Source organism: Rissa tridactyla, chromosome 4 (genome assembly GCF_028500815.1).
Source record: "Rissa tridactyla isolate bRisTri1 chromosome 4, bRisTri1.patW.cur.20221130, whole genome shotgun sequence".
Taxonomy (NCBI): domain Eukaryota; kingdom Metazoa; phylum Chordata; class Aves; order Charadriiformes; family Laridae; genus Rissa; species Rissa tridactyla.
The window spans coordinates 20,662,337-20,689,583 of NC_071469.1; the positions used below are offsets into that span (position 1 = coordinate 20,662,337).

Genomic DNA, 27,247 nt, shown 5'->3' on the forward strand with positions numbered 1-27,247 from the left:
TGTGTACTCGTGCTCTGATGGTTCCCCTGAGCTTTTGGTGCAGAGCTGGTGACCCCACGCTCGATGTGGCTGTTATAGCGTAGCGCCCGGTGCACGTGAGCGGCGGGGGATGCTCTCGTATTCTCCTGGAGATCTTTCCCTCTTTCCTTGGTGGAGTCAAACCCATGGGCATCATCCCCAGGGGCACAGAGATCTGGCTGGCTACTGATGTCCTCCTCGCCTTCTTGCTTAGTTTCCAAAGCCCACTGAAGTGGCTTCCGTGGATGTTTCTGTGCAAGGACTCAGGCTCCGTTACACTCCTGAAACCACAATGGAGCCAGTTAAACCCAAACCCAATGTCCGCCTGTGGCCTGGAGACTTTCCAGGGGGGCAGCAGGTGGCACAGCACGGTGATCCAACCGACCACAACTGGCTCGGTCTTTATTTTGAAGGGAATGACAGATTTATTATTTCCCCCCCCCCCCTTTTTCGCTTGTGCCGCTCGCCAGGTGGCTGCAAGATGGCTGACGGGAGGGGTGAGAGAGAGCGCACCTCGCCCTGCGGCGGGGCGAGGGGTGCCGCTGTCGGAGGGGAGGGCAGGGCTACGGGCACGGCAGGGCACCCCCTTTCCCGCCGCGGATGCCGTCGCCCGGGGACGCTGAGCCCCGGGGTGGGCCCGGGCCGGGGGAGGCCGCGGCGAGGCCCAGCCACCCCGGCCCGCGTTGCCATGGCGACGCGGCGGCCGCCCCGGCGGGGAGGGCCCGGCGGCGGCGGCGGCGGCAGCGGCTTTTCCTGCGTCGAGCGCGGCCAGAGGGGGCAGAGCTGAGCCGGGTCGCGCCGCGCCGAGGAGCTCCGCACCCCGCGCCGCACTGGCCTCCGGCCCCGGCGGGAACCCGCCGCCGCCCCGGATCGGTAAGTGCGGGCGCGGCCCCTCCCCGGCCCTCGGGAGGCGCCGCTGGGGGACCCGACTACCCTCCTGCCGCCGGGCCGCGGCCTGCCTCCCCCGGCCTGGCCCCTGCTGCACCGGCCCTATCGTCCCTCGCCCCGGCCCCTCACCTCAGGGGTGTGCCGGGCCCCCTTCCTGCACCCCTGGTCCCTGGGGGGCCGGCCCCTCGCCCCGGCGGCTGCGAGCTCCCCTGGCTCCCCCCATGCACCCTCCTTACCCCGGGGGGTGTGGGCTCCCCTGGACCCTATATGTACCCCCTCACCGCCAGGGTCAGCGGGCTCCCCTGGACCCTATATGTACCCCCTCACCGCCGGGGTCAGCGGGCTCCCCATGTACCCCCTCGGTACCCGCGGGGTTGTAAGCTCGTACCCCACCTGCTCCCCTCACTCTGGGAAGTGCCAGCCCCCCCAACCGTTCCACTCATCCTAGGGGGTGGGAGTCCTGCTGCCTGAATTTGGGGCCGCAGGTGCCTGTGTGTCTAAGCCGAGCCTGGGGGAGATCGCTCCGTGCTCCCCGTGGTGCTGGGGTTGCCCTTGCCAGGCCTTGGGGGCTGTATCGGCGTCCCCTTCTTCTCCCTGCCTGTGCCGGGGAAATTGTGGGTGACACGTGTGTGGTTTCAGTCGTCCCCTTTAGTGCCTCAGAGCTGCTGCTTTTCATATTGAAAGCGATTTGCACGTTTTTCTGGGGGTTCTGATTTCCAAGGTGATCTGTAGGATTGTAGCTTCTGGCTGCCCCGGTCGCAGTGCAGGGTCCTGCGTCTAAGCCCCTCCCGAGCTCCTTCCAGGCTCTCCTAAGCCAGATCTGCACCTCTTTGAGGTAGGTCAAGGTTACTGTGCTCTTCTTCCCGTGGATGGGGAACGTGGCAATTTGGATAGGCTGTGGGATTTCCTCAAGGTCATCCTGGGAATTGGACCCCAAGCATCCTCTCCTCTCTCGCTGCACCCTCTGGAGCTGCCGGGCTCCTGCTGGGCGAGGGCACAGTCATGGAAATCAGATTTTCCAGTGCCCCAGGCCTCTCTACTGCAGGGCTTCTCAGCTTTTAGTTTCTACATCTTGCCAGACTGTCAGAGTAACAAACGTCAGAGCAGGATCCGAGCTATATTTATTTGGCCTAATATATTTTAAATATTAGGTCTTTACAGTTAAAAGACTATGTGTTTTTACTATAGCGCATTCATCTCTGAGAGTCTCGCTGCCATTAGGATCTCCTGTGGTGTGGCTGCTGCTGTTGGGATTGTATCTGCAGTGATTTTGATCACTGCAAGTCACTGTGGCTTCTCCTTTCAATAACTTGTTTTTTGGCAATGGCGAGCAAAAGGCAATCAAACTAGAGTGGAACTCGGCTGATAACAACATATTGTGTGGGACTCGGATGGCGGTTGTCTTCTTGTCCTCGGCTTGTGTTTTGCTTTCCAGGCTGTTACAAATAGCGGTATAGATGGGGTCAAATAGGAGGAGTTACTCTAACCTCTTCACCAGAAAATAAACAGCAGTATTTAATGAGGATTTGCCCCTTTGAATGCCTTGCCTGTAGGGTTTTTAACTGTGCACTACTACTTCTTGTCATTCACACAGATACGATTTTTCTCCTGGTGCTGTGCCTTAGGCTCATTTCTTCACCGAGTGCTTGTCGTAGTAAGGAGCGCTATATTTTGAGGATGATGGTGATCAGTGGCAGAGAGGGATGGCTGAGTTGGAACAGGGAGCAAATCTGTGTCAGAAATTGGAGCCTGGCACTGCTCTGAAGGAAAGTCTGCGGTCTTGTTTGTTACCCAGCAATCTTGTTAATGTCTTACTAAGATGCCAGGGCCCTAGAAGATCCTCCTGCTGCCGTTTTAAGAAGGGGTAGTGTGCTGTATTAAGTTACTAGGAGGTAGAAATCACTGACAGCCTGTCAGGGCCATTCACTCCTCTATTCCTAACAAGATTTAAATTAGTGGGCAAGACAGGGGGAAATAACCCCCTGGCGGGCTAAGGTGACAGCAGCATGTAGGCATGGAAGCAGCCCCCCATGCTCGCTTGTGCATCACATTGTATGTTGTAGGTCTCTAGAAGGGCAAAGGTGTGATGGAAAGAAGGGGACCGAGATGCCATGCCTGAACTTTGGTGTGCCTCAAAGCCTCGGAACCGTGAGGATTTGGAGCTGTGCTCTGATGAGGGTGTTAAAATGGGGAAAGTATCGCTTAGGAGCTGTAAACGTTTCGTATGCCTATACAGTTGTTCTTGCATAACCGTTGTCATGTTGAGAATTGTGAAATAGTAGGAGGGAGAGGTTTTCTGGAGTAGGGCAGCAGCGTTTTTAGGTGGGGAAACATTGTGCTGTGTTTAGCTAGAGTAAAACACATCTAGATCCAGCATCCCTGACTGGCGGCCCAGTTTTGCAGATTCTCCTAAGAACAGCTTTTCAATGAGGGGTAAAGCCTGATCTACAGAACACCCTTGTTGCAGCGTACGTGATGATCATGCAATGCTGTAAAAAATAGTTAATTATCCCTGGCACTCTGGGTTTTGTCTGAATAATTTGCAGCTAGAAGGCTGTAAGAGGAGTGACTGATCAGTTGCTCCTTCTTCATCAAGGAGTGCCTAGGTGTTTTGTAGAGCTGTGTGGTATCCATCTCTGGCCTTCCAAAGGGCTGGGCTTTGGGTTTGCTGCTGGGCTGAGGGTTGTTTTACAGGTATTCCCAAACCTCTGGATTCTCTTTCACCCCACTGTGGAAATAAAATGCTCTTGGAGGGCAGTTGCCAAATTCACGGTGGCTGCTGGAAGGTGGTATGTCCTTGTAAAATTTGGGAGGTGAAAGGCTTGTGTGGAGAGAAGAAAAGTTTAGCAGCATTGAGCATAGCCGCAGAAGGATTCGTGTCCCCTGGTGCCATCTTGCAGCATGTCTGCCTTGTTCCAGCACGATGCTTTCTTTTGTCACTTGATCCCTGGGCTCACTTGGGGGCAGGGAACTGCAAGTGTTTTGCACTGCCAACTTTCCAGTGCCAGCAAGATGCCCTGTGCGGGGTGTATCTCTTAATGAGCTGGTTTTGTCTGCCTAAAATCGTATTGTAGTGCCAGAATGACATAAAAGAGCTTTGAACTAGGCCCCAGGGGGGAAGGAAAAGGGGTGGAAAAATGCAAAATATTTTTGTTCAGAGATCCTGCCCTGGGGAGATGATATGTAACCAAACTGGGTTTGGAATGGCTGGGACAAATTGTGGTCCTGAGTGCTGCAGTTCATGTGTATTACGGTAGGATGCCAATGTCCTATGAAGGGACTTTCTGCAGTTCCCCCTTTTCTAGGCTGTTTCGTAACAGACAGGTATTTCTCCTAAGCCTGCCTTATTCCTGGCTGTCCTTTTTCAGAGTGTTTTTTCCCCTTGGTTTTTGTTGGGTTTTGGTTATGGTTTTTTTTGTTTTGGTTTGGTTTTTTTGTTTTGTTTATTTGTTTGTTTTGTTTTTCCCCAGAATGAAGTTTCTACACATCTGCTGGCAGGTCAGTCATGTCCCAGAGCTGTGCACCTTGGCCCTTGACTGGAGTATGTTGATGTAGCTCTGGCAGAGTGAGCGGAGCAAATCTGGTTTGCACCAGCTGGGTCTGGGCCATCATGTGGGAGCCCTCGAGCTACAGGAAGAGCTTGGGCACGCGGCCTCTTTAGCCTGTCACTTACAAGTTTGTTAACATCCTATTAGGCTTCCAGTTGGACACGCTTACCTCCCAGCTGCCTCTGCTCCTCTGTTTAAATCTGCAATATTGTGTAAGGGCAAGTGCCTGTGCTGCTCCTTCAACAGCAGCCGTGCAAGATGGGGAAGGATCTGCCTGGTCACAGCATCCTGCCTTCTGCTACTGCTGATACATAAGGACTGGTTATTATGCCTTTTACATCTGTGTATATGTTCACCTAAATCCTTAACTGGGTTTTCAGGAAATGCAAAAGTCTGCTTTGATGCCCATGTTTGCACATTCGGGCTTTCTTAGAAGTACCCAAACATCTGCACTACCAGAAAGTTAGGAGAGTTTGAATTATCGATTACTTATCCGTAGCAAACGAGCTACGGATGCTGCCTGTGTGAGCTAGTGCATTGTTTTTATTTTTCACTCTTGAACATATCATACCTACTGCGTATGTTTCATTGTGCGTTTCTCATAAATGTCTGCGTGGACGCTAGCCTTGCTGGAGCCAGTTGCCTTGTCTCTCTGCAGTGAGACAGCGGGATGTGGCTGCAAGTACCTCTTCTTTCTCTGCTGAAGAGGTGCCTGAGGTCTAACAGGACAGTGTGTTTTGGCTTCCCTGGTGCCCTGATTTGTTGAAGCCTTCCTTCTTCTGCAAGGCTGAGTCCTGTGGCTTGTGCCTGATTGGAGTGGGGACCGTCATTTGGCCATATCCAGCTAACTGCACAGTGTGCTGCTGGAGCTGACGCTGTGTTGCTCCAGCTAATCCTAACAGCAGATAAATAATTTTTTCCTGTCGTCTTCTGTTTGCCTTCCAGCACAAAGATAGTGGGAAGGAGGGGGCGGATTGAGCTGTCCAGTGCAAAATTGAGTGTTGCTTTAACCTTGCAGTATTGATTGCTGGGTAGTTCAGTTTTTGTGAAGATAAAGTAACAGGGGGTAAAAAAGCTTTAGAAAACATGGCAAAACCCCAGACAAACCCAGTGAAAAGACCTTGTCACTCTGGGTGGTTTGGATTTCTGTCTGTCAGTTTCCTCTTACACATCTTCAAATATGAAAGCTTTGAATACTTCCTGTTTTAGGAGGACTGCCCACATGGAGATTATTTGCTTGGGGAAGGGAAGGGCAGCCAGGCAGCAATGCCTGTTGTGTATCAGGAGAAATGTGATAGGATACCATTTATTTAATTTGCGGGGTCTCTATTGATCCTGACTTAATGCAGCCTGTGGTGAGCTGCTCACAGGAATGCAGTCTTACGTTTATTTTGTTAAACCTTTTCATAACCGGTTCTTGTTCTCGTTTTGGTGGTGGGTGGCTACACCTTGTCAAACCTCCCAGTGCCCTGCTGCTTCCTTTGGTGCTGCTAATGGTGTGTGGCTTATCAAGAGAGCTGTCTGAGTTTTTTTTCTTTCCTGGGTCTGCAGCATTTAATCAGAGGCCAGAAGGAGAGAGATTGATTTTGGTCCAGCTGATTTTTCCAGAATGGCATGAATTTTAGCAGCTGGAGGTGAATGAAGTCCCATCAAAGACTGTGCCTGCCCCACCTGGAGTTTGGCTCCATGCTGGGGATCGTACTCTCAATTTAAAGGCTGTCCCAGCTATGAAGAGCTTCGTGGACAAGGTAGGGAGAGGGAAGGAGAAGGAAAACATCCCCTCTTACAAAGGACAGCAGTGCTGCTGCACTGAGTGACTCACTGTCTTGGAGGAGGCCTTTGGGAAGAGAGGTGGCGTGTGCTTTTCTTTTTTAATTAGAGCACAAAGATATGGGACTTTCTGCAAGTTGTTTTAGTAGGAGATGCTGTGCGGGTGAGCTCTTAGTTTGGCCAAGCCGGAAGCCAGGCCAGTAGCCGTGATCCTTCATTTCTGAATTTAACCGCAGCTTCCAGTGAATCCTTCTTGTTTCAACAAGAGGCTGTGCTGTGTGATGTGAGAGCTTTGCACAGATAAACGTGTGGAAGGAGGCGGTAGCACGTGGTGTGCTTAGTCTGGACCAGCACATCTGTCACTTCTGTTGCTACCGAGTACTGTGTCCTTGTCACTGCGGTGTCTGACCCCTTACTGCCTTTAATGGGTGTGCTGCCTGCACGACAGCGGAGATGAGGGCAGTTCCCTGTTGCCTGCCAGGTTGGGTGGGATGGAAACACCTTCTCCAAGGCCACATGCACTGGGAGCTTCTTTGGTGCCCCGTTCAGTGCTGTGCTCTTTGCTCTGTGATAGTTAGGGATTTATAAAAAAAAGAAAAAAGAAGGAGGCATGTTTTAGGGACAGGACATGTCAGGGGCTAACTGTGAATTTGGGTACTGCTTTCTCCTTTGCCACAGATTCAGAGCATGAGCTTGGATAAGCAGTAAAATGTCTGTCTCTGAACACGTTCCCTACAATCAAATAGGGACAGCAACACTTCCATGGTTTTGCCACTCATATGCAATAACAATGGCAGCTGTTGCAGAAGGTATGATCTGATGTAGTAAACGGTCTCTCCTTCTGGCTGCTTTGTTTTCCTTTTTCATTTTGTGTTGACTTTCTCAAGGATGGGGGTAGCTTCCTTTTCTATGCCCTGGGTAAGCTGAGCTCTTCTCTGTAAGGCAGCAGGAGCACTTTTTGGTTTGTCTCATCCTTTGGGAGCAGCTGTTGTTTATGAAGGCTAAGGGTAGTATAGTTTCTTTAAAAGACATAAAACACATTGTGTTGGCCTGACCCCCTTCCCCTGAACTCTTCTGCTTGCTTTTTTAGCAGCTAAAAGTGTGCATGTCCTGAGCAGCGGTTGTCTTTTTGGTGCCTTTTTTTTTTTTTTTTTCCAGAAACTTAAAATGAAGGCTCATTGGTGCCCCACTCTGGTTCTTCAAAACTAACGGAGAGCTTGAAGGAAATAGCTTGGATGCTGAAGCGATAAGCACTACAGAAATGCCAGACGCTATATAAACAACTAAACTCAGCCCCTGGCCCTTCCTGAACGAGGGATGATTTGCAGAAATACTTCAACAGATGGTCTGAATTTGGCTTTTTGAAGGGGGGGAAGAAATGCCAGGCCACTGCTGAGCTGTGTGTGGGCGCGTGCCTGAGTGTGCCGTGCGGCGTGCTGCCTGCCAGCATGCTCCTGGGGAGGCTGAGCAGGCGGCTCCCGCAGCCCCTATGTGCTTGGGAGGCATCTGCGCACCGCTGACTCAGGGTCTGCGGCTCTGCCAGGTCCCTGGCGTGAAGCGAGCTCCCGCTTCCCCTGCGGTGAGGTTCGGCTGTGCCCGCTTGCTGGGCTGTTCTGGTGGAGGTGAGCTGTGACCAGTTTGCAGAGGTGTGGGGTCAGCTCATGGAGAGAGGCTGCGGAGCTGCCGTACAGCTTGTGAGATGTTGTTTGGCATGCGGGTGAGATTGTGGGAAGGCCACAGTGTGATCTGACACCAGATTGTCTCTCATGCTGGTGCAGTTACCTGGACCTGTGGCAGTGCAAATTGAGGTGGTCTGGAGCTGGAAGCAAACAGATCAGTCGTGGCAAGGGGCATGTGCTGTTTGGACACACCTGTGTGTACAGGTGAGCTGACAAACTTGTTGGTAGCCTGGGATGGGAGAGAGTTTACATGTAGTAGTTGGGGACCCTGATGAACTCTGGCGGAGCTGGCTGCTGTGGCCAACCTCTCCTCTCCCCTGATGAGGTTACTCCTCTTGCAGGGAAAGGAGAACATGGTTTCCCCAGCTGGTACCAGGCCTGGGGTCCTGACACCAACTGTGGCAGCAGCAGAGTGCTGCGCCACCTCTTGTGTGGCAGTGGCAGGCAGGTTCCCACGTCAATAGGCACAGCTGGCTCCGATGAGGATCGTGGATTGGAGCCCAGAAGTCCTTGCCTGAGGAACTCTGGAGCAGAGCAGTGTGTCTGGTTCCTGCATTGCCAAACTGTTGTTAGCCTCCCAACGCAACGTGCCTGTTACGCTCCTCACTGGCGTGACAATTTGTTGTGTCTAATGATATCTGTTGTTGGTGCCATGCAGTCTTTGGCAAGACAGCATTGGTCGGTAGTTAGAGCAGGGCTGTGAGGTGTGCTTCGGGGGTGATTTTTTATTTTGAAACTCTCTGAAAACAGGTCTAATTCTTAAGCAATGCAAGGTGAATCACTTTACTGAGGATGCTTAATGTGTTAGGTAAATTCTTGTGGATACACCTGGCAGGTAGCAGCATTGCACTGTGCACATGGAGTAGCCAGGTAAGACACTTAACGTCCAGAGAATGACTTTCCAAGTTCGACTTATTTCACTTTTTTCCTCTCACTCTTTTTCCTTTCTTGTGTTACCCATGTCCTTCTGCTCTGTTTAGGTGAGCAGGACTGCCTGTGTTTTCATTTGCCTGTAGCCTCCTAAATATATTGTCTTCCTGATGGGAACGCCTTGTCTGCCTTGCAGCCTGCTGATTCATAGCACTCTAGGTGAGCAGGGAGCTGGCGGATGGATTATGCCACAGATTCCCAAGCCATCAGGCGGTGGTTGCAGTCCCCTTGACAGTTCCTCTGCTTGTCACAGAGCACGTATGAATTTCCCTGGAGGAGCTGCTAACCTCTTTAGGAGGAATGTGACCCATGTGGGGCTGCTGATGTGAGTTTAGCATGGAACCATTTTGCTGTGATCTGAACGGCTTTGGCGTAAGCAAACAGCTGAGGTGGGAGGAGAGAAATGCTGTTTGTGATGCAGGAGCGGAGCAGGTATGTTCATGTACACCCACAGCAAAGGGACTGGCAGCAGCAGTGTCCTGTATCACCATTCCTGTGGCTGAGAAGCAAGGAATATTGATTAACGTGACAGTTAACTGGCATTTCTTCTTGTGTACTGGGAGTATTAGTCAAATTCTGTCTTCAGCTGTGGAAAGTAATAAGGTAAGCTTCCTTCTTTGGAAAGGTCTCTACCTGCTGTTGCAAAATGTTTGAGAGACTGGGAGGTGTCCTTTTGTTATCTCGTGTGCTCTCCATGTCTGGTCTCTTGCGTAAAAGGCATCTGAAATAAAAGTCTTGACTGTAGCGAGCAGCTGAGCTTGCGGCGTGTACGCCAGTGTTTGCATGCTTACATGGTGGCTCCTGCTCAGTGCTTCTCTGTCACCTTGCCTTAGGTGGAGCCCGGCTCCTACCTCCAGAGGGTGACATAGGAAGGCTGACACTGGGGTCAGCCTGGGGTCCTGTTTTGTTAACCTAAAATATTTTAGCATTGGCACCCATGTTGGTGGCTGGCTCTCTCGGGGCACTGTGGCTTTGCTACAGGGGCAGGGCGTGGGGTTTGCTGGACGCATTGCTGTTCCAGCCAGGCTCGTACAGTCCCTCTTCAGGACTCTGAGTGACAGCTATCAGTTGATGCATAGCTCTGCAGGACTCTAGATTTCTAGGTCTTTTAAATCATTTTGTTCAGGGCCCAGAAGCCCTTATCTCCCAGGCTGCCCTGGTGGGATTCTTATTCTATTTTATTGTTGTTTATTCTGTCTTTTTTCCAGTGCGCACATCAGCCAGGCTGCAGGCTGCTACTGAGAGGGGCAGCCCTGCTTCTTACTCCTGCCTCTCTGTTTTTGTGCCAGTGCAAGCATTTATGTGTTCACAGCTATGCATTGTCCCGGGCGTAAGATCTAGTCCGAAATGAGTTCCTCTAGTTGCTGAGGGAAGGAAGAGCTCCCTCCTTTTTGGCAGTAACCTGAACTTAAGCTGGACTAGTGGTTGAGCAACTACAGCCTCTGCTGGGAAAGAGAATCACGTGGCTTAAGAGAGATGTGCTTTTCAGGCGCTAAAAATGCCTAGTATGGTTTCCTTCATGAAAATATTTGCATCTTCTCTGCCAACCCGCTGTCAAGACTTCATCGAGCCTGTACTGCTGCCTCTGTGCAGGACAAACCCTGTTGTGCTACCCTTCTGCAGCCCTGGGTCTGGCCTGGTGCCCGATTGGAGATTCTCTTTTTGAGGGGGAGAGTCAGCATCATGTCTTTGAAACACCCTGCAATTTGCATGGCATAGCCCTTGCTGCCAGAGAAAGGTGGTTGCTTTTCAGGCCTCCTGGGAATGGCCCTGCATACTGCCAGATGCACATAGTATAGGAAGAAGTGGGGAACAGCGTGGGGAAAAACCCCCATGCCTTTGCTTTGCTCTGGCACAGTCCCCTAGTGTTCACAGGAACAAGCGCACTTTCAGAAAGCACTTGGTGAGCACGTGTCCTTGGAGATGCAAAGAAATACGACCGACTTCCTCTCTTCTTCCTCTTCCTCTCTCTCCCTTGCATTCCAGGAGGTGGTGGCAGTGCCTAGCAGACACCCTTAGTGTGAGCCCAGCTGATGCTGAGGAAGGCTCCTTGCCAGGGGTGGCAGAGGTGAGGGATCTGGTTACCCTTGGTCTGGAGAGACGGGGAGGCTCCTCTCTGAGCGTATCTGAACCTTGCTGGGATTGTGTGTCTCTCTTTCCTGCTGTCCTTTCGCCTCTCTGCCACAGGCTGTCCCTTCCCCTTCCCGTTTCTGAAGGCTCTGTTTGTGTTTTGACATGGGAGGTGGCACGTGGTGACGCTGCTTGCCCCCATTGCCAGATAGGTTTAGGGAGCCGGTTGGGTTGAGCTCACACTGCAACTTCTGTGTGGTGCCTGTTCGGCCAAGCTGTCTCTGGCTGCCTTTGTGGATGTGGAGGAGACAGGTCCGTGTGAGGAGCAGCACGTGTCAGGGTGCTGGGAGAATTGCAGTCCCTGGTGCTGCTCCATGGCTGGGGGCTGCCAGTACCATGTGGTCCCTGTGGGAAAGGGGCTGCCTGCAGGGTCCCAGGCTCATGGCCCCAAAGCAGCAGGGTGTCATCCTGAGGCTTGTGATGTGCTCTGGGCTATGGAGGTAGGAAGGGACAAGCGGTCTGGCCCTTTGGAGAGGGGATCCCGTGTCTGTCGCGTCATCAAGGGCTGGGTGAATGAGCAAGGCTTTTTGCATGTTAACCAGGCAGCTGGGCTGAGCGAGCAGTAGGGTGCAAGCCGCAGCGCTCCTATGCTTCTCCTCTGAAAGCCGTGTCAAGGCAAGTACTTTCCGCTCTCGCACAGCTATTATGAAAGAGCCTGGGTTTGATGTGCTCTTCTCTCCCTTTGCCCTCAGGGCATGCTGGGCTTGTTTGAATTAATGTAATTAGCACATGCCTTATTAGCTCACTAAGGCACAAAGAACTCATGTATATTTGTAGCCAGGTTAAGCAGCCCCTATTAATTTAATAACCGTGTCCTCCTCAGTGCGTGGCAACAGTTAATCGCTGGTGGTGACTCAGGATCAGCCAGTATGGAGGGAATTTGGGCAAGGTGTATATGTATGCGGTTCTCTTTTTATTGTGTTGTATTTTTGTTAATGAGCAGAGCTGTGAAGGGAATTAGCAGCAGGCTCAGTAGACAGAAGGAAGCTTTCAGTGCAGGCTTGCTAAACAGCCAGCCCTGGATATCTCCTATGCTCTACACTGTCTGTAGGAAAGGATCTATAGAATAAATCAGCGTGATATGACACAGGCTGGGAGGCAGAAATATACGGAAATAAACTTTAGCAACCCGCACTTGAACTCTGCTCTAATGGGGTTATGAACTAGGTACTGTTAGCAATTTTGCTTTGTTGTCCCCTTGGTTTCTCTGTTTCCCCTTGGTGAATCCTGGGGCAGAGGAAGTGGCTGGTGTGTTCTGGCACTGCTCAAAACTGAGACTGCGAAAGGGCAGGTTTCTTGTGAAAGGACAAAAAATAGTTGCAAGAAATTTTATTCTTTGCAGTGCTGTGGTCCTCAGTCCCTTTTGCTGGTCTGGGTCTTGCCATGCACAGAGCTTAGCTGGGTCCCATGGGATGCTGTCAGGATGCTTGCCACCAGTTTTTTGGTATTCTTTCCACCACTTCCTCCCGCCCCCAGAAGATGCAGATTATGGGTGTGAATGCTAGTTTGTGCTCCACCACCCTGGCATGATGCAGCCTGCAAGCCCAGGATGGTGGTACGTGTCTCTCTCCATGCAGAACATGTGAAATAGTAAGGTCCTGCACTGCTTCTAAAACTAGTGAGTTAAGCGTTTTTGGGCCTCTCTTCAGATCACTACATGTGCAAAGGAGGCTTCCTGCATTTCTTCTCTTCTTCCCCTTCCTGCAGTAATCACAGGTCATGCTCTTTGTGGTGAGCGTGATCTGGAAGGAAGAGCAAGAAGAGTGGTGCTGGAAAGCAGCTGATGGGCTTGCACAGTTTTGGTCAGGTTGGTCAGGTTTGCAAGTAGCTGTTGGTGTGAGAGGCAGGTAGCCTGCCTGCTCCCACTCCGTCTCGTTACTGTTCTTATTTGCTGTTTCTCCCTCTTGCCAAGTAAGCTTGAGCTGTCAAGGCCTGAACTGTTCCCAGTCATCATGAGCTTGTGCAGGAGCATCATTGAGAAGATGAGGCTGTTACAGGCAGATGGGCAAGGAAACCCCATGAAATTGGACAGTGTGCTTGTAATAATGTGCCCTCTCACTGCAGCTGGCGGGGGACCAAGTGCCCAGGCTCCAGCAGAAATGATGAGCTCTTCTGGCCTGAGTCTGATGAGGACCTGGTCCTCCTGGGAGGCACAGTAGGAAAGTAAGTCTCTGTGAGATCTCCGTGGAGTGACAGGGGATGCACATGAGTCTGTCTGCAGCAGGTTGGAGCAGATAAGTTTATTTTTCCTTCCTTAGAGCCTGTTCCAGGGACAGCCCAACGCATGGATGAAGGCTGGTGGGGTGAGGAGCTGCGATGGTATACGCTGTACTGGTGATATGGAGGTACCCATGTGCAGCTCTGAATGGGTGCCTTGCAGGGAAAAGATTAATAAAAAATGAAAAAGTCTGCAGGAAGAGAAATGGTTGCTGGGATACCTCAGGTGCTGGACAGAGGCGGTAATTTTTTTTTTTTCTCTTTTTTTCTTTTCTCTGCTTCAGGGGCAGGAAGGGACACTGCTTGGCTTGGTGGGTGGGAGGCTTTCTGTGCAGGATCATAGCAGCCTGATGACTCAGAGCTGCGGGCTGCCTGGCACACACTGAGATGGGGCATTTTCCAGGCCAGCTTTTTTAGGCAGTGAGGATTTCCCTCCCTCCCCCCTCCCCTCTTCTCTCTGTCTGCTCACTGGCTTGGATGAGCTTGGAGAAGGAAGGAGCAGCCTTGATATGGTGTTTAACCCAGTGGCTTCATTGGTCTTCCCTTGTGCTGCGGGAGCAGCCGTGTGTCAGAGCCAGCTCTGCAGGCCCTTTGCTGGTTGCTGGGCTGGAAGGGATGGAGCTTAATTTATAGCCCTGGAGTAGCTGAAGTTGGAGCTATTTCTGGCACACGTCTTGCTCAACACCTGTCTGGAAGAACATGATGTAGGGGAAACAAGATTGGATTTGTGGCTTGTTTTTCTTTCTCTTCAAAAGAAAAAGAGTTTTTATCCCCCTCCCCCCTTTTCAAGGAGAAAAAGCCTTTTCTGGGGCTGCATGCAGTGCTCGGAGAAACACCAGGACTGCCAGCTCTCAGCAGGGGGTCCGCAGCAGGCACAGCACTGACCTGCATTGTCAGTCCATCCCTTCTGCGTCCCAGGAGGACGCACTTCAAGGCATCTAACAGGAACAGCTCTGTGGGTGTTTGGGTGTTGCTCTAATGAGGTACTGCTGCAATTTGGCCCAAAGAGACGCTTATGCCTCCCAGCAGGGCCACTGGTACCCCTTTCTTACAGAGGAGATCGGTCTGCTGAGAGCCAGGAGCCCTGGTTTTGTTGCTGGTGGAGAATGAATGGTCCCTTTCATGCCCCAGGACCTCAACTCAATGCCTCATTCCTACCAAATGAGCTAGAATCCAACCCTCGCTTTCCCTTGGACTTTTTGGTTGGCTGTTTTTAATTACTGTTTTGTAGACAGTGATTATTTTAAATTGTGAGGGGGGAACCTTTCTTCTAATCTGCTGGTCTCTTGACAGAGCACCTGAGCAAGGGATTTACACCATTTAGTTTCTCAATGGTAAGTCCTTCCAGATCAAAGGGTTGATCTGTCTGTCACTGTCAGTTGGCTCTGCCTTTTCTTGACCACCACAGATTATTGAAGAGGAAACGTTATGTATAAGTTCTTGTTTGTTTTCCCAGCTGTCTCCCATCTGCCCGACTTCAATTCTCAGTGAAGCTGTTCTCTTTCTCCAGCTAATGCTGCATGTCTCTGAAGCTGTAATTTCATAAAAACTGGTATGGAGAACTGATCCAGAGGAAGGTGGGTTAAAAACAGTTAGAATCACACCAATTCAATGTGTGACTACGTGGTTTCTCAAGTGGCACTTGGAAGGAGGCATCACTGGTAATAAGCACATGCTTATGTTGTCCAAAGATGTCCAAGCTGCAAACTTGCTTGTGCATCAGCATGATCATGTGTGGACAATTTTACTATCTGTCAGTTAGCTTGTGCTTTCACTGTTGGCTCTTCAGCTGCAAAATAATGTAGGCCATTATAAATTTAATTTTAATAATAATTTTTTCTAGAAGTTCACACATATATATACACATATATTTCGTTGCATTTGCATATGGATTAGTTGTTCTGTAGCTACATTTTACAGATCCCTTTGGGTTGGTGCAGGGACTTGCAGGTCTCTACAGACCAAAGGCTATTTTCAAGCAAAATGCTGGGCCTGAATTTCTGCTGTGGCTGTGCTCTGACCTCATATCACCACATCACTGAAGATTTTATGTTAGGAGATGTGTGGAAAGGCTTTTTGGCCCTCTGGCTTCTATGCCTCTTGGTCCATGTTTCTTTAGAAGCCGTGGAGAGACAAGACTGAGTTTGCCTTTGAGCACGAGTTTGTAATTTAGAGGCTTGTTACTTGTGCTGTAAATGTTCAGAGGAATGAGAGAGAAGCGGGGCTGTAGCACGCTTGATGTGGCATTTGTGCAGAGCAGAGGAACCTGGTCTTTTGAGACTCATCCACTAGACCCAATTGCCTTTTTGAGAAGTTGGAGAGGAGGCGGGTTGAGATGGGAAGAGTGCCAACAGCTCCTGTGGGTTTCCTTTTCTCCCTTCAGTCTTCCTGGGGTGCTGTGAGCACTTTTAGACCTGTTGTCTCTCTCCTGTGAGAGAAGGCACTGCATTTAGGGAGTGTTTTAATGCATTGCCCTCCTGTGGAGCAGGACTCTGGTATGTGTTCTTGGGGAGATGACTGCAAGGTCATTTGTCCTGCTGAAACCTTCCCTCTGGTTCCTTCAATTTGGCAGCCCCAATATCTTGGACAGCATGACTTGCCGTGTGAGCCCTGCGTGAGTCACTTCTCCTTTTAATGGCTGTCCTCACTCAACTTGTCTTGCAGTTCAGTAGCAAAACCTCCAGGACAGGGACTGTCCTTGACTGAAGGTCTGTGCAGCCCCTAAAATAACAGGTCCCAGATCTCCACTGGGGCCTCTTGTCCTGCAGTGCTGATACCAAAGCCCAGCTTCACTTTCCGGCTCTTGATGCATGGCAGTTTCCCAAGACATGCAAAGTCAAAGGGCGTATCTGACACTTGTTCCAGATCATCACAGGCCTGCTTCTCGAGTCTTTCTGTCTGACTTGAATGCAGATGGCTTGGCATTGAACAGTTGTCCTTTGCAAACATTTCTGTCTGACTGAAGTGGGATGCGCTCTGGTAACTGGAGGGTGATCTGGTGTTAGGAACTATGAAGTGGACTCTTGTTTCCTGAGCTGCCCTGAAGTAGAGCTGAGGGGTAGGAGACATGTCTGGGAGAGAGATCATGTTGATGCAAGAAGAGGCCTCCATGTTAAGCAACAGGGCAAACAGCTTCTGCCCTAATCTAAGCAAGTTGCTGGTTGTTTGGCCTGGAGAAGCTCTCCGAGTCAGGAAGGCACTGCTCTTGCTGCTTACAGTGTTTTTTGGAGGCCTTTCTCCAAGGCTTAGCTCTCATAGAGGTAATGGAAGATGCTTGTTGTCTGGACTTATTGCTTAAGGTTTCTCAGCAAAACAGATAAAGTTGCATGATGTTGTACTAGGAGTCAATGGCCAACCTGTCGCTTCCAGCGGGATGGAGAGCCCAGAGGGGAAAGCGTTGGAACATTGGGTGTGTTCCTCCTGCTACTACTGCCTGGAGGCAGGAGGATCCCTACTTCCTTCCCTACTCTTTCCCCCCCCCCCCCCCCCCCCCCCCCTCCTTTCCAGTAATACCTGCTGCTCCACTCGCTCTGATCCTTGCTTTGGAGTTGGCAGCTAGATTGGCTTTTCCCGGTGTGGCTGAGGCCAAGCAGACAGAGGGACTGGTTGCTGGGTGCAGCAAAGTGTCTGTCTGGTGTCTTCAGTAACTCTTTTGCTTTGTATTGACGTGGCCCTGGTGACTGAGGCCAGCAGACAGATCTGGAGAGAAAGCTGCCTCCAGTACATGGTGGGTCTTTTATCCCTGAGATGGGAGGGTTGGTTGGACCACTCAAAAGAAGCTCTTGAGTGCTGAGCACTCTCCCTCCTTGGAGAGTGGTGGAGGTGGCTGCATTTCCAAGGCCAGTCTTTGCTGTCTGTTTGGTCTTCTCGACTGCTATTGTGTGAAGGTAAATGAGGTCTCTGAATTTCCTGTTATCTCAAATAAATCCCGGGGGAGAGGATAGTTGCAACACTATGCATGCAGTACCAGAATATAGGACATTGCTGTAGTTGCAGGGGCTTGCATGTTGTCCCCTGTGATATTTCCACCATGGGCCTGTTGTGGCTCCTCTCCTGTCACAACAATATGGGTAACTACACTGATCTGGATGGGTAAAGGATGTGGTGGGCAAGTACCTCTGCTAAGATGTTGGACTGTTTTTGTTTTTTCCTAAGTTGGAATGTTGTCATGGGAGCAGGGTGTTCCTCAGACTGACAGTTGTGGTTGGAAATCCTGTCTGAAGGTAAAGGGCAAGTCAGCGATGGACCTGGAATGAGAGCTCAGGAGCTTTTGCTGCTAATCAGGATTTTTGGTCCTTTTTTTCCCCTTGGTGGGCATACAGGTAAATCTGTACTGCCACCACCTGTGTTTGCAAAGCCAAACGCTTCTAAAATGTGCTCTCAGCCTGGGCACTGTTCTGTGCTGCCAGGGAACTTGCCTGTTTCCTTGTGGCATAAGGGAGATGTTTAGAGGCGTTCTTTTACCATCACAAGGTCTCGCAGCGTGAATAAGTTAAGGCTTCCCAGACTGAGCTCAGTTTGCAAGGAGTGTGAAGGCCAGATATGAGGGCAAAGTTTGCCTGCTGTTTTGCAAGGGTGCCAGCCTGACTGTTTTCACTGTGAATGTGCTCTGGCCTTTTTGGCTGTAGATAGGAGGGTGCCTGAGGACGCCCATCCCAAGCAGCCAGAGGGAGGGAAGCCGCACAAGGCAGAGGTAAGTCGTGGAGGACAGATGGGGCTGCAGCAGTTGAGGGCTCTTGCAGGGGGCTGTCAGGATCAGGAAGGCGGAGCGAGCGCCCTGTGTGCTGGGGCTCAGCATCCCTGCTGTCTTGCAAGCTGAGTGGGCACTGTGCCACTGAGCCTGTCCCCACGGGCCTGCGAGCAGCCAATGGTGCAGGCAGCTGGCATGGCACCTCCCCGCTGGGACTTTGGCCTTTTTGCACCTGAGGCAAGAGGGGGACCTGCCCTGGGCTTGGTGCTTTCAAAGCCCAGCATCGTACGGGGACAGTTGGGTGCTGACCGTGAGGCAGGTGAGTTTGCGTCTGCAGACCCGGGGCTTCTGCCTGGTGTCAGAAGGGTAGGAAGGGGCTGCTGCACTGTCCCACTGCGCAGCTGGAGAGGTGACAGTCTGTGATTGTGGGGGAGTGTCCACCAGCCTTGTTCGAGAGCTGCTTTGTTTTATTGAGACTAATGCCCTGCCTGGTGCTGCAAGGAAATTCATAGCAGTTCCTGCTTTTGAGAGCCTAGGGGCAAGCAGGCAGCAGAGATGATGCTGCTACTGATTCCCTCTATCTCCTCTATCCCAAAATGTCCTGAGCAGGCAAGAGCCAAGATGGCAGCTTCTCCCCAGGTAGATTTCCTGGTGCCCGCTCCCTTGTGCGCTTTGTGCCCAGCATGCATCTAGAAAGCAGCTTCTCTCAGAAAGTTTTTGCCGTTCAGTTTGCACTCCTTAAACCTTATTGTTGCGATGGCAGCTTTGCTTCAGTCGTTAGCAAAACTTGGCAGGGTGTCCACACCGTCAAATGCTTTTGTACTGTGAAGGAAAGCAGTGTGCTGATCCCAAAGGGTTTCTCCTCTCCTAGCAGGTACTAGTTGCTGCTTGCTCCCCCCCCACACCCCTTCTCTGACTGTGAGAGGTCGCATGGCTGTGTCCTCTCAACACAGTGGATGCTGGCACAGCTTTGCTCCATGCTCCCACCCTCTGAGCCCTGCTTCTTGATGTTGGCCTCTCTGGCTGGGGCGCTGAGTTTGTCTGTTCCCAAGACAAATGGAAATATGTGGAAGGGAGTCCTGTCTTCCCCTTCTGCTGTTTATTTTCAAGTCAAGGTTGTAGTCTGAATGTTTGCTTTCAGTGACAGCTCTAGCATGTGCTGGCCTCCAGTTCTGCCTCATCCCTGCCTGACTGCTCTGCACAAAGGTTTGCGCTGGCATGAAAACGGGGATGGGAACGCATGTTCGGGCATAGGGAGAGGATGGGCTTGTTTCCTTCGGCCGCAGTGCCAGCTGACGTTTGCTAAAGGTCTTCTGTCAAAACAGCAGCCTGTGTGCCCTCAGATAAATCGGCATGTCCGACAGTCTGCACCCAAGAGGGCTGCGCTCAGCTGCAGAGTGGGGCTGCTGGGGAGGGGAGAGGCTGGAGATGGGAGGGCTGGGGAAAAGACGGCCTCTGTGGAGGGGCTGATGGCAGGACTGGGGGAGCTGGTGGACTGGGAGCCTGCAGATGGCTTGGAGGACGCCAGCAGTGGCTCTAGCAGCTGGCAGAGGGAGAGCAGAGTAAGAAGGAGGGTGCTGAGCTGTGGGGACCACCAGGGTCAGACTGTGGGCAGAGCAGTGGCATCTGGGTGTAGAGGTGGCAACCCACAGCCATAGGGCAGTGCGGTGGCAATAAATGCTACGAGTGTGGTCAAAGAGGTGTGGGTAAGCTTAACCTGTTCCTTCTCCCATGATGTCTTGGCTTGTGGAGGTGTTGGGTGCCTGTATCTCTATCCAAGCTTGCTGGCAGCACACGTGGCATGTGATGAAACTGTGTGCTCCCCTTCATGCCCTAGGTTGGGCTGTGATTTTCTGATAAGCACTTTTCCTTCAGGTGATAAGGTGAGAACCAAAGGTTAAGAGTCAAGCCCCATGCCCCAGGCTGATCAGAAGTACAGCAGGTCTGCAGTACGCAAGGGTTGGCAATCCTGGAGAAAACCTTACAGTCTGAGTGTGTGTGGCAGGGCAGGGAAGCAAAATAGCACCATTTTGCCAGTCGCTGAGGCTGTGGGGACCAGATACATCCAACGCTGGCTAGGTTTGCATTGTGGTACCCCAATCTGGCTGCTCTGTCGCTCTCTGGAGCTGGATTTTGGGAGCTGGGAAAAGGGAGAAGCTGTGTTGAGGAGGCTCCTGGGCAATCTGTGCGTGGCAGCGTGAGCTTCAGGCATTTGCACTGCTTCTACATCTAGCATTGAGGTGATTCCCTGTGCTGCGGTGTGCACATTGCTCCGAAACTAATTTGCTTGATCATTTTAATAAATGTAGAAGGGACGTCCCAGTGTGCAAGTAATGGGGCATTAATCCATGCCTAGCTGTGTTAATAGCACTCTAGGAAGGAATTAACACCACATAATTAATCGCCCGTGCACCTCTTGCTCTCTTAATTACAGGATGTTCAATTTAGGAACCCCCCCCCGCCTTATGTGAGGGCTGCTCTGCCTCTTCAGCTTTGAGGCGGGTCTCTGGCAGCTCTTGCTTCCCCTGCCCACACGCTATCAGTTTTTTACCCGGCTCCTCTGCTCCTCGTGCCATGCAGGTTCCCAGTTCCAGCAGCGCTATTGTCTGCCTGGCTGTGAAGTTTAACTATATGATGACTTTTTCTGAGGCATCAGCACCTTTTTGGTGCTACTGGCTTGTCTGCTTCCCCAGTGCAGGTGCTGGTGGGAGGTTTCCTGGGAAGATGCAAGCCCTGCTGCCTGATACTGCTCCCATAGGAAGCCCTGGAGCCACACACCTGCTTGGCTGCAGAAGCTTTGCTTGCCTGCTTTTGTCTGCATTTTTTGGCTCCTGAGAGCACTGTGTTCCTGGGGAGATAGACTTAGGTCTTTATTTAATCTCTTTCCTTTCTGGGTTAAATGCATAATGTTGTTCTGAGTTTGTTTTTTAAATATTCTATAAAACTACTGGCATTCTCTTCCCAGCCTGTGTTTTTCCTCCTCTCACACTGCAGGACTGCAGCAGCTATTTTGCTGCCCTTGGAGGGAATGGGGTCCGGCTTTCCCCAGGAACTCCCTTGCCAGGGCACTGGAGTCTTCATCATTCACCGTCTTTTAAGGGACTCAGGGAATTCTGTGGATTACAGCAAAGTGCTCGGATAGACTTTGTAGTGACTTTGGGTTTGTTTTGCATATGGTCATTCGCTGGAGCTCTGTTTAAACAAAGAGAGCTCAAAAAAGCTTTCCATTTCAGTGCATTAAAATCCCTTAATGCATTAAAATCCCCTGGCCACGGACATTCAGGCCTCCGCTGTGCCATGTGCTGTATAAACAGTTATCAAGTGCTGGTGTCTGCTGTAAAATGATCACATTGTTCGCTTCCCCTTGCTCATCCGTGGGTTGAGTAGCTTTTGTTACGGGAGATGATACTAGTCCTGGCATTTGCTGGCTCTACAGCCAGCACCAAGGAAACCTGTAACTTTGCCCAATTTTAAACCCAGGAAGATTGTTTTGTCCTCTTCCTGCTGCGTGGCTGCAGCAGGAACATCTGTTCCCTGCTGGGACCAGCAGCATTTTTCCAGATGGGTCAGACAGCGGGGAAGGGGTCCGCAGTTACTGAGCAGGTGGAGAGCTGAAGCCAAGAGTCAAAAGAGAGGAGAGAGCTAAACTCAGCTGTCCCAAGTACCTCTTGATGCGGTAGCGTATTTTCCCACTCTCATCACCCTACTTGTGTTAGCAGGTAAGAGACAGTCCTGTGGTACATTTGTGTGTCCATCTTGGTCTCCCGCTACCTGTCAGTGGTGAATATGAGCAGCCCCGCTGTCTTCTCTCACATTGTCCTTTGCGATGAGTGCCTGACTTTCTGGATGCCCTTCCACGGGGAAGGGTGCAACAGGGGCAACAATGGGGAGGTTTGCCAGGGCTTGGAGCAGGGTGTCAGGACTGCTCGGTGCATGTATTTTTTCAGAGCTGCTGCCTCAATAAACACAAATATCCTGTTGAGGGTATAGATGTTATCAAGTGAGTTTTCATGGTTCAGGGCTTATTTATGCCAGGGTTACAGGCTTTCGGCGACTGGTCTCCCTCTATATTTATATTTTGGTCTTATTCTTGTTAAATTGATAGAGAATTAGATTAACCTGGAACAAACTACTCTCTGGATGTGCAGCAAAAGGTGTAAGCGATTTTCACTCAGAAAGTGCAGACTTAGCTGATCTGGGCATTTTTAAGGTCCGCTTCCATGGATTAGTTGAAAACAGGTAACCTGTCTGAAGTGGGATTATGGAAGGGATGGGAGGTACAATAGTCTAGTGTAGTGGGTAAGGTTTGTGCGCGGTGTTTTGGAGAGGAGCCTCTTTCCTCAGTGAGCTTTATGTGCTGGTCTCTCCTGGCTTTGGCTGAATGTGGGACTCCAGAAAAGGCAGTTTTAGTCTCGTCATCCAAGCATGGGACTGTGCAAATGCTTTCATGCTGCCCTGTCCTTGGCACTTGGTGCAACAGGGAGGGGAGCAGGCCAGTGCTGAACGTGTGTAACCTCACCCCTTCCCTTTCCCATACTTGTTTGCACCATCACCAGCTCTTTACACTTTCAGGGACCTTTTATTCTCAGGAACACCTCTGGCCCTCAGGCTGTATCTCCAGAGCAGAAATGTCAGCCTGAAAGATACCTTGTTGGATGTGAGATTCTGTGTGGCTTAGGAAATCTGCAATTAAGGGGCAAATTTCATTCCAGAGGCAAAGGGCAAAGATATCTCCTACACTTCTGGCTTGCCACCTAGGTAGCAGCTGGAAGGTGAGAGGGAGGAGAGTGGCTGAGTGCTGCTGAGATGCTTGATGAAAAGCATGGGGCACCTGATTCCCAGGTTGGAGGTAAGGAGACGACAAGGACACCTCCAGAAAGCTGAAGGTTGTGGCCGCTTCTGAAATTTTCTCCCGTTTCCAGATTTTTTTGTGTGGTGGCTTCTACCAGCTCTCGTTAAACAGTAGCAATTAGGAGTCTTAGAGAGAACTGTTGCCTGCGGACTTGGAGCTTCAGTGCTGTGCCAGTAGGCACTCCTGCTGAAAGGAGTGGTCCAAAGGGCAAAGTCACATCAATAGCTTGGAGAGGAAGAGGCGCTACTTAAAAGACAGTGTTGGCACGAGACTGAGCATGGACTGTCCTTTTGGACTGGGAAATAGAGGAAGAATTGTAACCACTGGAGGAGCAGTTTTTTGAAGACTGTCCTTTAGAAACAGCACTTAGTTGTTGGAGGGAGGTGCTGAATGGGTCTTGCAATGACACGTGATTGTCTTGGGGTGGCTGGGTGGACCTGCAGAGGGTTGGAGATCCACATAGTGTAGTGTGAAACGCTCCCTGGAGTTCAAGAGAGCTGGTGATGGGCACTGCTGTGTGGGATGCTGGGCAGAGCTTGTGCGCTGCCTGGCCCTTCCTCATGTGCTGCTGGAGCATGATGAGTCTGGCAGCTCTTCCCTCTATACCTGCTTGTATATTTATATTTTGTATATTATACACAAACACATGTTTATAAGGCTTTCTCTGAAGCTCAGTCTTCTCTTTGAGGAGACCAGGTGCTCCCTTAAGTCACTCATTCCTTGGCTGGTCCCACGCTGCAGCCTGCCCAGTAGGACCTGAGCAACAGGAAGAGTATGTGTCTCAACTTTGTCTCCTTGGTGTCTTTCTCTCCTTTCCCAGGAAGAAACTGAAGAGAGAAAGAAGTCACTGAAAAAGAAATTAAGGAACGATTTGAAGGAGCAGATTCATTTCTTAACAAGATCAAGTTTGAATTAAATGGCTGATAAACAGATCAGGTAACTTTTTAAAAAATTTTTGAGCTGTTAGTTGTGCTTTCAAATTTTTCTTTTGAAGTCTTTCAAAGCCTTAATCCCTTTTGTGATACAGGAGGCTGGAGGAAATCACGTGATCATCTCTTTTGGTCTTAAACAGTTCTTATTCCTTCTCTTCTCCCTTCTTACCTGCTTTTTTTCAACCTTCTGTTATTTTCTGTCTTTGCCATGTTGTCACATCTCTGCTTTCTTCAGTTCTTTTTTCCTCACTGCCTTTTTCTTTCTGACATCTGTTTTTTTTACCCTTCCTGAGTCTGTTCCTTTTTGCTTCCCCTTTCAAAGGTCAGCTCAACCTGCTGACTTCAGCTTGCTGACATTAAGGGAGCAAAGCCAGCTCCTTGACCAGCCAAGGATGCAGTGCTTGTAATTACAAAGTCCACATAGATGCAGCCTTGTGCCTTTCTTCTAAAGCCAATCGATGCTTGAGTGATTGCAGGAACATAAAGTACCAACAATAATTAGTGACACTTAAGTGCACAGCAGGAACTTAAGAGTGTTGGTCCTGGCATATGCAAAGTCTGGATTTGATTCCTCCCTGGAAATGAATAGGGATGCGTTTTCTGGAAAGATACAGTTGTACCCTTAACTTCCTAAGAGCTGCGTCAGATGGATCTGCACAGTCCTGCATGTGGGTTTAACTTTCTGCTGCTTGTGAAGTTGCCCCAGATAAATGACTCCTGCATGCGGTGGGATTCCCATAGGGTGGTTTCTTGTGGTCCTCTTCTAACATCTACTTGTCCAAGGTACCAGCTCAGGACAGGAGGAGTCAGTGGGTGAATGAAACCTGGTGACAGAGGGCCTGAGCTTGGCAATGCCTGAATGCTGCAGGCAAAAGGGCTGCCCCTTCTTAGCATTTGACATGATTAGGTTATCTTCCTGTGTGCCTGCCTTCTGCAAATCAAAACAGTCCTGAGCTGCACTGATAACAAGACAACATTGTGGAGTGTTTAAGTGCCTAGATTTGACCATCGTCAGTCACCCAATTTGGAGAGCACTTGGCACTCTTCTCTTACGCCCATGAAGGACACGCTGAGATTCACCTCCATGGAGCTTGACGGGTGTATGTCTCTGATAGCCTCAGCAGAGCAAAAGGGCCAGATGTCCATGGCCATTCGAAGCTTGGTATTTTGAAGGAAGGGGAGACCCGTCCCCTGAGATCTCCCCCAGCCTGATGTGCTCTTGGCAATGTGAACAGGAGTTTACTGGCTACAGGGACTAGTTAAAAGGCCTGAGGAGGAGCACTGGGATGCCTTTATATCCCTTCTTGTGTTAAACTGAACAAATGGCAAATTTGTATGCTGGCCTGTGTTGTCTCAGTTTCACTGAGCCCTGTGCACCTAGACAGTGAGAGTCAGTAGCTGTGCATAGAATCATAGAATTGTTTGGGTTGAAAGGGACCATAAAGATCATCTAGTTCCAACCCCCCTGCCATGGGCAGGGACACCTTCCACTAGACCGGATTGCTCAAAGCCTCATCCAGCCTGGCCTTGAACACTTCCAGGGATGGGGCATCCACAACTTCTCTGGGCAACCTGCTCCACTGTCTCACCGCCCTCACAGTAAAGAATTTCTTCCTAATGTCTAATCTAAATCTACCCTCTTGCAGTTTAAAACCGTTACCCCTCATCCTATTGCTACACTCCCTGATAAAGAGTCCTTCGCCACCTTTCCTGTAGGCCCCCTACAAGTACTGGAAGGCTGCTGTAAGGTCTCCCTGGATGCCAACTCTCTCAGCCTGTCTTCATAGGAGAGGTGTTCCAGCCCCCTGATCATCTTCACGGCCCTCCTCTGGACTCGCTCCAACAGGTCCATGTCCTTCTTATGTTGGGGGGTCCCAGAGCTGGATGCAATACTCCAGGTGGGGTCTCACCAGAGCAGAGCAGAAGGGCAGAATCACCTCCCTTGACCAGCTGGCCGCACTTCTTTTGACGCAGCCCAGGATATGGTTGACCTTCTGGGCTGCAAGCACACATTGCTGGCTCATGTTGAGCTTCTCATCACACCCGACTCCTCCTCCTCTGGGCTGCTCTCAATCCATTCTCCACCCAGACTGTATTTGTGCTTGGGATAGCCCTGACCTACATGCAGGACCTTGCACTTGGCCTTGTTGAACTTCACGAGGTTTGCATAGGCCCACATCTCAAGCTTGTCCAGGTCCCTCTGGATGGCATCCCTTCCCTCCAGTGTGTCGACTGCTCCATACAGCTTGGTGTTGTCGGCCAACTTGTTGAGGGGTACTCAGTCCCACTGTCCGTGTCACTGACAAAGACATTAAACAGTGCCAGTCCCAGTTCTGACCACTGAGAAACACCACTCGTCACTGGTCTCCACTTGGACATTGAGCTGTTGACCAAAACTCTTTGAGTGCGGACATCCAGCCAATTCCTTATCCACCTAGTGGTCCATCCATCAAGTCCGTGTCTCTCCAATTTAGAGACAAGGTTGTCGTGTGGGACAGTGTCAAATGCTTTGCACAAGTCCAAGTAGATGATATCAGTTGCTCTTCCCTTATCCACCATGCAGAAGCTAAAGAGGACAGAGAGACTAGGCACAGCGGATTCTCATTCTATACGAGAGCACTGAGGTGAAAAGCAGGATGACTTAGTCATAAGGGAAAAAGCTCTTGATTCAGGTGCAGTGCCCTCTGTCTCAGGTTCTTCTCTGTGCCCCAAATCCCTCACCTCTCCCACTTAGGTCATCTCTCCCATCTATGTGACCACAAGTCTGCAGCGGTCACAGGCAGCCAAGTCCCAAACCCCTCCTCCCTTGCAGTGTGCATCTGTCATCCCTTTGCAAAATGAGATTGATACCAAAAGACTAGAATCCACAGCAGTATTTTGTGGCAAGGTGAGATCAAGGGCATTGCATTTCTGCAGCAGTGCACCTGGAACTTGATCTCCGTGTCTCGCCGAATAGTGCCGCATAGTCTGTCTGTACTAGTCTTCCTCTGCAGCACGCATGGGCGAACCTGGTTGGGTTCAGGTGTGATGGGGTGTTGAGTAACGGTTTCTCACCCACAGAATGACAAACTCTCTGCAGCTGATGTTGCCCAAATTTTTGGCTTGCCCAGGCACATCAGACTATTCCCCTTTATTGCTGGGGTCTGTGCTGAAATTGGGGAATCTTTTGCACTTGTGGTGCCAGCAGGCAAGATGTTTGCCACGTGTCTGTCTCTCAGTCCCACCTGATGTAAACCCTGTGATGATTTCACTGTTGGAACAGGTTGAGAGAGGCAAGTGTCTGCCTGCCCTGGGTGTTTCAGGACACTTAGAGAAGCGATGACAGTGCTGAAGCCGGGAAGGGGTTGTGCCTTGCAGTCTGTGACCTGCCAGCAGTGATTTCCGAGCTGAATTTGGGGAGGATGATGCGATCCTGTCTTGAAACACCCTCCTTCCCAGTGGTGCCTCCATCTTGACACCAGGTTAGAGACCAGCTTTTATCTGGTCTCTAACCTCCTCTTTCAGTGTGACTATTGGTTAAATAAGGAGAGTGCCATGATGTGAATCTTGCTGTTTGAAATTTTCCCATGTCCTGAGAACAAGTTGAGCATAGG

General features: G+C 50.7%; 1 protein-coding gene across 2 annotated transcripts in view; it reads left to right on the forward strand.

The window, feature by feature from the left end:
• The first annotated feature begins 805 nt into the window (after window positions 1-805).
• Window positions 806-27,247, forward strand: part of SLC25A22 (solute carrier family 25 member 22) — a 52,216-nt gene continuing 25,774 nt past the window's right edge. Inside the window, exons 1-2 of one of the 2 annotated variants that reach the window (XM_054197653.1) lie at window positions 806-891; window positions 23,543-23,658. In XM_054197653.1, coding sequence (XP_054053628.1) covers window positions 23,639-23,658 — 20 coding nt within the window. In that variant the 5' untranslated portion in view covers window positions 806-891; window positions 23,543-23,638. Of the gene's footprint in view, window positions 892-17,966; window positions 18,190-23,542; window positions 23,659-27,247 lie in introns of those variants that run through there. The other variant, XM_054197652.1, reaches the window with a different exon arrangement.